Source organism: Eretmochelys imbricata, chromosome 27 (genome assembly GCF_965152235.1).
Source record: "Eretmochelys imbricata isolate rEreImb1 chromosome 27, rEreImb1.hap1, whole genome shotgun sequence".
NCBI classification, from domain to species: domain Eukaryota; kingdom Metazoa; phylum Chordata; order Testudines; family Cheloniidae; genus Eretmochelys; species Eretmochelys imbricata.
In genome coordinates, this window is record NC_135598.1 from 7,547,308 (window position 1) to 7,559,452 (window position 12,145).

At 54.2% G+C, this 12,145-nt stretch overlaps 1 protein-coding gene across 1 annotated transcript in view; it reads left to right on the top strand.

Moving 5' to 3' along the window:
- Positions 1–12,145, top strand: part of KCNH6 (potassium voltage-gated channel subfamily H member 6) — a 101,486-nt gene that overhangs the window by 3,903 nt on the left and 85,438 nt on the right. The window contains exon 2 of the mRNA XM_077806278.1: positions 3,171–3,401. Coding sequence (XP_077662404.1) covers positions 3,171–3,401 — 231 coding nt within the window. The remainder of the gene's footprint in view (positions 1–3,170; positions 3,402–12,145) is intronic.

Below are 12,145 nucleotides of genomic sequence, written 5' to 3' on the forward strand. Positions count from 1 at the left end.
TTGCTGGATTACGTTAAGGACAGGAGATGAGATGCGTGCTCTAATCCGCTCGTACCATCGGCCTGAGCTTTACAGGACAGCCTCCCAGGAGAGCTACAGCAACGGCAACAGACAGAGGAACCTTCATTGATGGAGCAGGCCAACCCCTTCCCTTCCCTGCTGCCTTCTGTGGAATCAGCCAAATGCTTCCCCGAGCCCACGGCGTCCATGTCTGTTGTCCGGATGTCAGGGAAGTTGAGCTCTGGAACAAATTGCCGAGGGAGGCTGTGGAATCTCCGTTGTTGGAGGTTTTTAAGAACAGGTTAGACAAACACTTGTCGGGGCAGTCTAGCTCAGTGGTTTTCAAACTGTGGGTCGCGACCCAGTACTGGGTCGCAGAAGGTAAGGCACTGGGTGGGGGCGGCTCTGATCAGCACTGCCGACCGGGACGTTACAAGTCCCGTTGGCGGTGCTGCCCAGCTCAGGCAGGCTAGTCCCTACCTGTTCTGACGCCGCGCTGCACCCCGGAAGCAGCCAGCAGCAGGTCCGGCTCCTAGACTGGGGGCCATGGGGCTGCGCGCACTACCCCCACCCTGAGCACTGGCTCCGCACTCCCGTTGGCCAGTTCCTGGCCAGTGGGAGCAGGCAAAAGCCGCTTGGAGTCACTTGCGTGCCTCTGCCTAGGAGCCGGACCTGCTGCTGACCGCTTCCGGGGCGCAGTATGGTTCACGGTGCCAGGACAGGCAGGAAACCTGCCTCTGCACCCCCGCTGCACCGCTGCCCGAAGTAAATCCGTGCCCCAACCCCATGCCCCAATCCCCTGCCCCAGCCCTGAGCCCCCCAAACCCAGAGCCCCTTCCTGCACTCCAAACCCATCTTCCCCAGCCTCACCCCAGAGCCTGCATCCCCAGCCCAGAGTCCTGACCCCCTCCTGCACCCCAGCCCAGAGCCCCCTTCTACACCCTGAACCCCTCATTCCCAGCCCCACCCCACTGCCCTCACCCCTGCACCCCAACCCTCTGCCCCAGCCTGAGCCCCTTCCATACCCCAAACCCCTCATCCCCAGCTCCATTGGGTCACGGGCATCAACAGTTTTCTTCAACTGGGTCGCCGGGAAAAAAGTTTGAAAACCACTGGTCTAGCTCATACTGAGTCCTGCCTCAGTGCAGGGGCCTGGGCTCGGTGGCCTGTCGAGGTCCCTCCCAGTCCTACACTTCTAGGCTTCTGTCTCTCAGTTCCCTGCTCCAGCTGCTCAGCACAGGCATATGCTTCCCCTGCCCACATCTGTCTGCACCTGCGGCAGTGCTCGTCCAGAACCCCTGCAGAGGGAAGTTAACAGGCGCACGCAGTACGGTCACCTTCACCGAGCCTGCAGCAACCTCAGTGTGTGAGTCATCCTGGCCCGGCTGGACCCCTGCAGCTGGATAATCTGGCCCACAAACTAGCCGTCCACTGGTGTGTGCAGGGTAGAACCCCGAGGAGGAGGAATTACAGAGGGAGCTATGAAGGTCATGGGAGGGAAAAAAGAGCAAAGGGATGAAACTGAGAAAAGGGAAAGGTATCAATGAATTATTGACTCACTTATGCCCTTTGTACACATTGGCTTCAAAGAGACACTCCTGATTTACACCAGCATCGGGAGAATCAGAGACTGGGGATGGTAAAGACCCATCAGCTCATTTAGTCCTTCCCCTGGCAAATGCCAGATTATTCCCTGTTGCACGTGTGCTTGTATTTGGTCCTGTCTAGCTTCAAAGGTCACAGCTGCTGCTCCCCTTGGGAAACAATCCCACGGGGAGCTGATCTCACAGCCAGGAAGCACCTGATGCTTTTCCACCGAAATCTCCTCTTTCCTAGTTCCCTCCTATTAGGCTGAACATCGGGAGCAGCTCCCTGACACCGACAGCTCTTAGATGGTGGAAAAGTCTCCCAAGGGGAAGGGCTGGAACCCACATCATGTAGGATGCGTAAAGTGGGCAAAATATCAAACAATGGGCTGTTGGCAACAATCCCAGGAGACAGCCTCGTCTAGTGTTGAGGGCCCTTAGCTGGCAGTCCGCGCCCATGACCTTGAGCAAATTATGTCACCCTTTCAGGCACCTGTTTCCCCTCCCATACTTTGTCTTGTCCATTTGGACTGTAAAAGCTGGGACAATCTCTTGCTGTATATTTGTTCAGCACCTCGCACTGGGGCCCTGGTCCTGGCTGGGTCCTCTCGGCACTATTAAATACTATGTTAATGAATAGCTAACCTATTCCGCACCTTGTTGCCAGGCTGATCCTTGGCAGGGACACCGGTCGTGGACCAGGCTCCCTCGCTCCGGAATGACGATGGCAATGAATTGCGTCTCACTGTCTCCACCTGCAAGGAAAGGAGAAAGCTCCTGTCACAGGGCTGGCGCATCCCGTCACAGCCCCCCTTTCTTCACAGCTGTCTCACTCATCCGCAATCATGGGAAGGGAAATACAGAGAAAGCAGGAGGCCGTTTGGGGAATTGCTTTAGGGGTGCCGGTGGCACAGCAGACTGGGAGTCAGGCTGCTTTGGCTTCTATTCCTAGTCCTGCTGCTGCTACATTGGGCAAGTCACCAGGCCTGTCTGTGCCTCAGTTTCCCCTTCTATAAAATGGAAATTATATACATAGGGATTCTGCAATGTTTAATATCTGTCAAGCACTTTGACATCCCCCAGATGGGAGATGGTTATTAAAGCCCCTTGACACCCTGGCTGAGTCCTGTTCCAGCTAAGGAGACATCCCATGTGGTGCTGGGGAAATCCAATGGTTTATATTCCAGTAGCACCCAACTGAGATCAGGACCCCACCTTACTAGGCACTATACAAACAAGTAGGGAGAGATGGTCTCTGCCCCAAGGAGCTTACAATCTAAACAGGCGAGGCAAGAGAAGGAACTGACTCATCAGAGGTCGCTGGTGGAGGCAGGAACAGACCCCAGCTTTTCTGAGTAACAAGCCTGTGATTTGGCTACTGCCCCAGGCTGCCTCTCTCAGTACCTTGCCCTCAGACACCCTATTTGCATGAAGGTGACAAGGACGGTGCCCTGGCAAATCTTGGTGCTCAACTCTGCCAGTGGAGAAGCTCCTGTCACTCCCACCCGCACGTCCTCCACTAAGAAGTTCACTTGGGGACAGTCACCTTTATTTTAACCCTTTGCTTCCCATACATCTTTGCAGACCGCAAGTTCCTCATCGCCAACGCCCAGATGGAGAATTGCGCCATCATCTACTGCAACGATGGCTTCTGTGAGATGTTCGGCTATTCCCGGGTGGAGGTCATGCAGCGCCCCTGCACCTGTGACTTCCTCACCGGGCCTGAGACCACCAAAAACTCCATCGCGCAGCTGACTCAGGCCTTGCTGGGGTCCGAGGAGTGCAAGCTAGAGATCCTCTACTACAGGAAAGACAGTAAGAGCCCCTCATTGAAATAGCCACGTGGGCGATCCCTGGATTGCTGGGCCTTGTGTGTAGATAGGTGGGGGATGCACATGGGGTAGCCCTTCTAAGAGTTGTTTGCTAGTGGGAGATGATTTCTATGTGTACAGCACCGTGGACTGGCCTCCGTCTATACAGTTGGGCCTGATTCTCCTCTCCCACTAATGTACTTCTCCTGATTTCCCCATAGCTACTCCTGATTTACACTAGGGTGAATGAGAGCAGAATCAGCCCCCAGGACCCTGCCTTGAGAGGCTTAAAATGTGGAGGGCTACCTTTTGCCCTCACCAGTGGGGTGTCGAGGGGAGCAAGCTGCACAGGATCTGGCCTTGAACTGGACTGAAAACATGACAGAAATGATTACAGATCCCAGGACTGGGGGTGGCGAAGGGGAGCCGTATGGGCGGGGGAGGTGACAGCAATATGCCCTGAAAGGGGCCACTGCCATGGGGAGCACAGAGAACGTCTTTATGGGGCTCCTTTGCTCACCCTTGATTTTTCCCGTTCATTGCGATAAGGGCCCTGTCTCCTTCTTTTTCCAAAAGTGACACCTTGTAACCAGCCAGCCCCAGTTCTGCCTTCATGGCAGCTTGGGTTTCAGTGAGGATGCACAGATCTGAGAGCAGCCCAAGCTTGGAGGGGAGGGTTGGGGAGGGGGATTTCTGTGAGCAGGTTACACCCATTCTGAGCATCCAGCAAACACAAGCAAATCCAATGGGCCTGGTCCTCCATTGCCCTGCGCCTTGTGGTGTTATTTACGCCCACGCAAAGTGCGGTGCCACCTTTCCAATTTGTAGCATTTCCCCCTCTGGCAGGATCAGTCTCATACTGCACAAGTGGCAGGATCAGACCTGATGGGCCCATTTTAAAGAGGCCTCCCCCCAGGTGAGTTTGTGGACGGGATCCTTAGTCTGGCTGTCCCACATGAGTCTGGGCTGGGGAAAGGTCCCCTGATGCGTTGTCTATTTCTAAAGTGATAGAAGGTCTTGAGAAGTCTTCTGGATTCAACTCCCCTTGTGTTTGGGGGTGTTGGGATCCCAGGTTCTGACCCAGACCCTTTTGCCAATGATTCAAACCTCAGAGTCCAGCCCTCGAACCTCCCAACTTATCTCCCTTAGGTACTTGTCTGGACCCTGTCCCATAGTATCTGAGCACCTCACGGTCACGGCTGCCTTTATACTCATAACCCTCCAGGAGGTAGGGCAGTGCAATTACTGCCATGTTCCTTGGGGGGGGGGCAGGGGGGGACGGGACCTGAGGCACTGTGAAGGGGTGTATGCCTCACACTGGCTCTGAAAGGGTTAAGGGGAGCTGGGGAGCTTAATTAGTGGTGGCACCTGATGGATGGGCCAGGCCCAATTAAAGATGAGTCCTAGCTGGAGGAGGAGCCCAGTGGTTCGTACAAAAAGAGGAGGCCCAGGCTGAAGTAGGGAATATAGCAGTTCCTCTCTGGGTAGCAGAGAGGTGAGGAGGATGCCGGGGGGAATCTAGAGTAGAGAACTTTCTCTCGAGGGGGCAGGAAATGGGGAGAAGCTGCTAGGCTAGTGGCTCATTCTGGCAGCACTTAGACCTCCAGGGAGATGTTTGGGTGAGGAGCAACACAAAGGGGAGCCTGACAGGGATAAAAGCTTGAGCCTAAAGTGGCTGAAGTCTATATTTCATTGGGGACTTGTTGGAGGATTCCAGGGGAGAGTCCTGCAAACCTAGCTCTGAAAGAACCTAGAGAGGTTATGGAGCCTGAGAAGACAGAGACATCCTGGCACCTGAGGAGAATGCAAATACACGGTGGGCCTAGGAAGGGGCTATGGGAAAGGCCAGCTGACAGGCTGAGGGAGGAAGAAGCCCAGGGAGGTTGTAGGGGTGGCTCTGACCAGACAGACCTTGCCTGCTCACTACAGGGTCTCTGGGCTGGAACCCAGAGGAGAGGGAGGGTCGGGGTTACACCACCAGCCCATGGGGAAGGTGGTGCAAAGTTCCCTAACATAAGGGGATAAAAACTTTTGAAGGCCCATGAGGCCCAGCGCCAGGGGCTGAAACCTGAGGAAGAGGACACTGGACTCTTGTGGGTCAGACTTTGTTACTTCAGAAAGGCTGGGGCTAAAAGCGACCTGGCCAGATGGCCAAGTCCCAAGAAGGAGACCACTGCAGGGCCAGAACGGTTGTCAGCCCTAGACGAGGGTAGTCTGCTACACCATGCCCCGCCTTGAGGGTGTGCACTTAGGGGGAATCCGCTATTCCACAGGCACAGAGATACCGAGGTTACCCACTGGAGGTCTGGGGAAGAGGTGGGAGTAGAAGCTGGGTCATAGGCTCACACCCTAACCACTGCGTCTCCCTCCCTCCTTTAGAATACGCCCATGGGTGCAGTGTCCAAAGCTAGGCTCCTTGGGGTCAGGGAGGGCTCTGACTGTGTCCTGCTGACTCTTTGAGACCGCTGCCTCTGGTGGGGAAGATGGGGCTTGGGTTTGCTGCACTGCCAATCTTCTGATGCCAGCTGTGGCAAACACGGCTTTCTCCTTAACAAACCCAAGCAGTGCGACCAAGCAGAAACTCCACTATTAATTCAAGGCTCTGCTTCCCTGCGGTCCCGCCGTACCCAGGTGGCATTCTGCCGGCGGGATCCAAGCTCTGCCTCCATCCAGCAGAAGGTGGCTTGGGCGGGCGCAGATGGAATTACGTTAAGATGAAAACGAAGCTTTGCTGGGAAATGCCGGTGATTAATTCTAATGCTGCAGGGAGTTAGTTAAACAGTGAGGGCTCGATGCTGCAAACAGGCAGCATACAGAGCCCCAGCCCCAGCCAACAGGTGCTCCGCTGGGAGAGCACTTAGAACACCAGGTACTCGCTAGATATGCAAATATTGTTTTGTAAACAGCCTGAGGCACCTTATTAGTTGTGTTTTATCCTTGAAACCCCAATGGAGGTGTGGGGGTGGGGAGTATTGTTCTCGGTACAAACACCAGGCCACATACAGTTTCTGCCCTGAAGGCCTTACAACTGAAATCGGCTGGACAGAGGAAGGGTGTGGAGGAGGGGGGAGAGGAAAGCCAACCTTGAGTGACTTGCTCAAGGTCATGCAGCAGGAGAGTCTCAGAATAGACAGGAAGGGCATTGGTCTGTGTGATATTGGACAAGACAGTCAGCCTCTGTGCCTCAGTTTCCCATCTGTAAAATGAGGATAATAGCACTGCCCTGCCTCGCCGGCGTGCGTGAGGATAAATGCCTTAAAGACTGAAGTGAGGGGGGCAGATATAAGTGCTTTAGATATCTAGACTAGGGCCCAGGGGTCCTGCCTGCCATCCCAGTGCCCTACCTATTAGCAACAGGTAATCTCTCATCTCACCTGCCCCTGTTTGGTTGCCTGGGTGACTCGGCACGGCACTGCAGGGCAGCGAGAGCTGCCGTGCACCAGGAGGCTGATGGCCCAGATTAGGACTCGGCGAACGCTGTCCCCATTTGAATGCAGGTGACTTTCACAACTCTCCTACTGAGGGGAAAATAAGACTTACCCTCCCGCAGCTTTGGATTCTGCTCCCTCTGCGTTCCTGGAGTCCTCCCATTTCTAATGACTTGCCGCACGCATCAGTAACAAAGACCCCATCAGAGTCTCTCTTGTGGCAGGGTTGTAAATTGCTCTTATTCTAGTTAAGCAACTTTAAAATCTGGGGTTTGGTGACTTGCCCCTCTCGCTAAGCAGCTGTAGGGACCCGGGTAGTGTCTGTATCACCCTGCACTTTCCCTTTAAGAGCCAGGGAACTGGGGCACAGCGGACTTGCCTTCTCAGAAGGATCTACTGTGTCCTTCTGTGCTGGTGTGTGTGTGGGGGGGTCTTCACATTAAAGAGACAGTGCCTACTGGCTATGAGGAGCCAAGAATGGGTGTGTCTTAAGGGCCTGATCCTGCCAAGTGCTGGGCTCCTTCAGCATCTTGTCTAGACAGGCAATGTGCCCCCCTGGGGAGATAGCCTGTGTACGCGCGGTGTGATCAGGAGGAGAGCCAGGGCACTGACATTACAGGGGGGTTGCTGGGGGTTGCTCAGGGGCTGCAGATCGTGATTTTCCTCCTGCCTTCAGTGTTCGCCAGGGCTCCTTAAAGAGAGACAGTCGCCTCCGCCAGCCCTGCTCAGAGACTGATTGTTGTAACCATCGGGGGAGCGAGCATCCTGGTGTGCCTATTAAACTGACAAGCCACGGCTGAATTAGGGCTACAGGGACGTTCCAGCTGCAGGCAGCCCAGATACACGGGCGAGGCCAGACTGGTGCAAAATGCCCAGCCGAGCCACTGCATTGGCTGGGCCACAGGGCTTGAGTTTTAATGGAGCCTTGACCCTGTTTCTGTAGGCACAGCTGCGTGGTCGGATGATAAGGCAGTCAGATTTGCATTCCCAGTTAAGTTTGGGGGGAGGGGGGAAGGCGGCTCAGAAAGAGTCCAGCCCTGAAACTCTGGCCCCTGATGTTCCATGGGTCCCAGCGTGCCCCTTCCTAGGGGAAGGTGACAGATTGGCAGCCCTGCTGAATAGTGCCCTCTGTTTATCCAGACAGAAACTCCCCCTATTCCGCACCTTGTTGCCAGGCTGATCCTGAGCTCAGCCTCCAGAGGCTGTTCAGTCCTTGCGGCATCTGCTGAGTTGCACTAACTGGCCCCTTGGCTTGGGTCAGTCCCACAGGTTCTGGGCAACAGGGACCCCTGTCCACTAAGAAGTGGCTGGGAACCCGCTGTGCTGACTTGCCTCACAGAGGCACCACCAAACCTCTCTCAGCAGCGATGGGTGTTCAGCAGCCACCTGTGTTGGCCCCTGCGAGCTAGAAGAGAAGAGGGCCAGATTTTCAAGTGCCCAGCACCCACCATCGGGGGCCAGGTTCTCCCAGGAGCTCAGCATCCAACATGCAGAACTCTTGGGGAGGGGGAAATCTGGCCCTTATTTCGGGCCTAAATGGGAGCATTTAGTTTGTTCCCCAAAGAGCTTAGCCTTTTTGTGCAGTGTTTTTACAGCACCTGATACCAGGGGGCTGTGGTCCATGAGCAGGGCTCCCCGGTGTTCCCACCGTGCAACAAGAATGTTGAAAATTCTCCCCAGGGGTTTCCCCCCACCCTGGGGTGCCCTGAGCCACCCATAACCTCCTCCCTCTCCTCTGTACAGTGTTCTGCTGGCCACCGGAGAAGCTCAATAAGTTCAGCACTTAACCTGGGAGAGCTGCTGCTGCTTTTCTCATGCCGTGAAGAGAGCCATTCACGTCTATTTTTAAAACCCTGCCCCACTGGCACGAGGCTTTTCAAGGGGAGCATTGTCTCCCCGCAGCGCTCCGCCTGTGAGTGTTTAGACCATTATAGATGGGGCTTATCGGGAAGGAAAGGGCCTGCGTTCAAGGGACCTGCCGCTTAATTACACAGCAGAGGCTCCAAACCCGATAATCCTCTTTTATAACGTCGCCACCAATCTCCAGGCTCTGCCGTTTTTGACTGCAGTGCAGCCAGCCCGGCAGGTCGCATGCTTCTTCTCTGGCTTTTGCGGCCTGCCAGAGACACAGTTATGCCTGGTGGAGAGATGTCCGCTCCTTTGACTAGAAAGAAGCCGCTGCTAGGTGCTATGGTGCTTGCTGGCATTTACCCACCGAGGAAACCACAATGAGCGAGGGAGGGGTGTGGGATTTGCACTGGGTCCAGAAGCAATAAATATTTGTGTGCACACACGTGTTTGTGTATGTGCTCATTGACATATACATGTGTGTGACTCACATGTCCCTTGGACGAGGTGGCTCAGTAGAGGGTAATGGCCCAGCAGAGGAAGGATGCCGTGGACAGGAGGCTGGTTGCTTAGTCATCTCGGGGACATGTAATCTAATAGGTCTTTCCCAGCTCCATTGGTTCACTCGGTGCAACTTCCTGAAAGGGTGAGAGATCCCCCTCCTAACACAGGCTGCATCAGAGGAAAGCAGCTGCAGGTCCAAACTGACCCCCTGAGTCCCATCAGCCCTGGATTGGCAAATTGAGATCCACACATGGGCTTTGTGATGGGTGGCTGCTTGGTCTCAGAACTTCTCATCCAAGCCTGTTGCTTCTATCTCAGACCCTCAGTAGTCTTGCATTGCATCCTTTATGCAGACACACATGATCCCTCTTCACTGCTTCCTCCCACTTGCACTCCTTACAGCTGGCTGCTTCCTCCCACTTGCACTCCTTACAGCTGGCTCCAGACCCATGGTCTGCTGCAAGAGGGGAGCTGATTAGGATGGGTGTGGCAAGAAAAGCCACCTCACCTGCTCCCCGGTGCTCTGAAAGGCAGGGCTCTTCCTCCTGGAGCTGTTCCCTGGCTAAGAGCTCGAGGGCTTCCCCTGCCATGAACATGGCAGGGCAGGACCACAGAATTCATCTCACCTCTGGATCCTTCCCATGACTCCTATTCCGGGCAGGATGCTGACGGCTAATGGCAGCTATTGCAGGAACTGCTGGCCAAGCTGCTCCTGTTCCCATTCCACTGGGACCTCTAACTGTCAACACCCTTCTCAACTGTGTTTACTGAGTTCTCCGGGGTGGCACCATCTCTTTGTAAGTTGGTGGATCATGAGTTCTTAAAGGTGCGGGTCTGCTCTGCACAGCAAAAATAGCAGGGTCTCATACTTGCCTGCCTTTTGGCCAGATCAAACCTGCCCACTTAAAGTTAAAACGTTTTTTCTAGCTGCCAGCCCTGCCAAATCTGCCTGGGATCTGAGAGTCAAGCGAGGGTCTTCCCTTCCCGCAGTCACAGCAGCGCCGACTCTGCTGTCTTCAGCGCTGCCCTCAATGGATTCCAAGGAATTTGCAGTGGTGTAACTGATTGGGACTTAATAAGCAATTGTGTAGATGCACAAGAAAGAATAAACCCCAACTCCCGTTCTCTCGCTATGCTGGCTCCATAGGGCTAATGGGAGTAAAAAGCACAAGACCCTTATTTCAGTCCCTAAAGTCAGAGGATAAGGGGATACTTTTTCAGTCATTTTCCATCACTTTCAACATCGAGTGAGGCAGAGAACATGTGGAAGGGCATGTTGGCTAGACTAGGGGCTTGTCTACATGGAACGTTTAATCTGAATTAACTAAAGGTATGAATTTAAAGTGGATTAGTTAAACTACATTAAACCCCTGTGTGGATGCTCACATTTGGAATTAAATTCACATCTTTACTTAATTTGGATTAATTTTCCTGAGTGTCCCTGTGTAGACAAGCCTTTGGACTACAGTGTTCTATTCCCAGCTTCACCACTGACATGCTGTGTCACAGTTTCCTCCTCTCCTGCCCTTCATCGCATCACGGGGGGTTGCTTCAGGATTGGTTGCTGGGAAAATCATTTTGATGTCCTCAGATGAAAGGCACTTTTGGAGGGCAAGGGGACAATGTGAAGAGACAGTGCTTATAACCTCTTCCCTCTGCATTCTCGCTTTGGGAGGGCTTGACTCTGCTGACTTTAGCATCTGTCACTTCGCCTCTTGTAACGGGTCTGGCCGTCCACGGTCAAAGCCTTGTGGAATCCTAGCGGTTACGTGCATCCCTGACTACTGGTACCTAGAGGCCTACACAAGATACAAGCTTTGCTGCTCGAGAGGCAGTGTGGTCCAGTGGGTAAAGGCATTGGTCCAGGATCTGTGTGTTCTATTTCCCCATCCTGCAGCTGCCTCTGGACAAGATGCTGCATCTTTCCCTCTGCTTGTCTATTTAGAGTGTAAATCCTTTGGGGCAAGGACTCTCTCTCACTGTGACTGTTCACCACCATGGGGCCTGGAACGGGGGCCTGGAACGGGGGCCTTTAGGATGGTACTACAAAACTGATCCTAGTGTCTGTTAATGGAGATGCTCCTCTAGAATCTCTAGATGGAATGGCAGAGGGTAGCTGAATGGGTCAGCAGTGAAATAAATGAGTGGTGTTGACAAGTCCATTGTCATTGGGCTTTGGAGTCGACACCCTCCTGGGCTGCATGGGGGTGGGGGAGTACACACTGCTCTTGAGGCTGTTTAGTTCCATCTGCAAACTCACTAGAGTGGCTTGAATTGGTTTCCTCAGACCCGTGAGTTTCATTTGTGCATGGTGCTTTAACAGGGATCTCGGCCCCCCAGGAGCCAGCGAGCCAGTGTAGACCTGTTGAGCAGTGCCAGTAGCCAGCGGGTGGAGGGGGGATGCTGCAGCCAGAGGAGTGAGCTGCTCAGTGCTACCGTCTAAGTCCCTTATCAGGCAGCACATGGTGGGGTAAAAAGAGAAGTGTGTGTATATGGGGAGCGGGTCCTTCCCTCTCTGCCCCGCAGCGGGTCCTGGGTTGCGGGGGGGAACACTGTGGAAAGCAGCTGAAGCCTGGACGTGGCTGATTCAGCATCCCTAATCCACCCTGTTCAAATCCAAGCGATCAGTCAAAAGTTAATTTCCTTACAAGATGCCTGACAGTGACGGAGCAGGAGAGCCAGGAGGTTAATTACAAGATCATTTGCTTTAACCAGCTCCCACGGCAGGGAGGGAGCTGCCAAGGGCGACAGTCTCATCCATCCCTGCGCACACCGTGTTGTTTCCTGGGGCTCTTCCCTTCCTGGGCCGTGGGGAGTAGCCCCGCTCTAATGTGCCCCACCAGGAGAGTCCAAGGAGATGATGAAGGCAGCCTGAGACCTTGCTTTAGTGCAGATAGAAGCAGCTGTTGCTACAATTCGTGCTCTAGGATGCAGACTGGCACTTGCTTTCCCTTCTGAACCTTGGTGG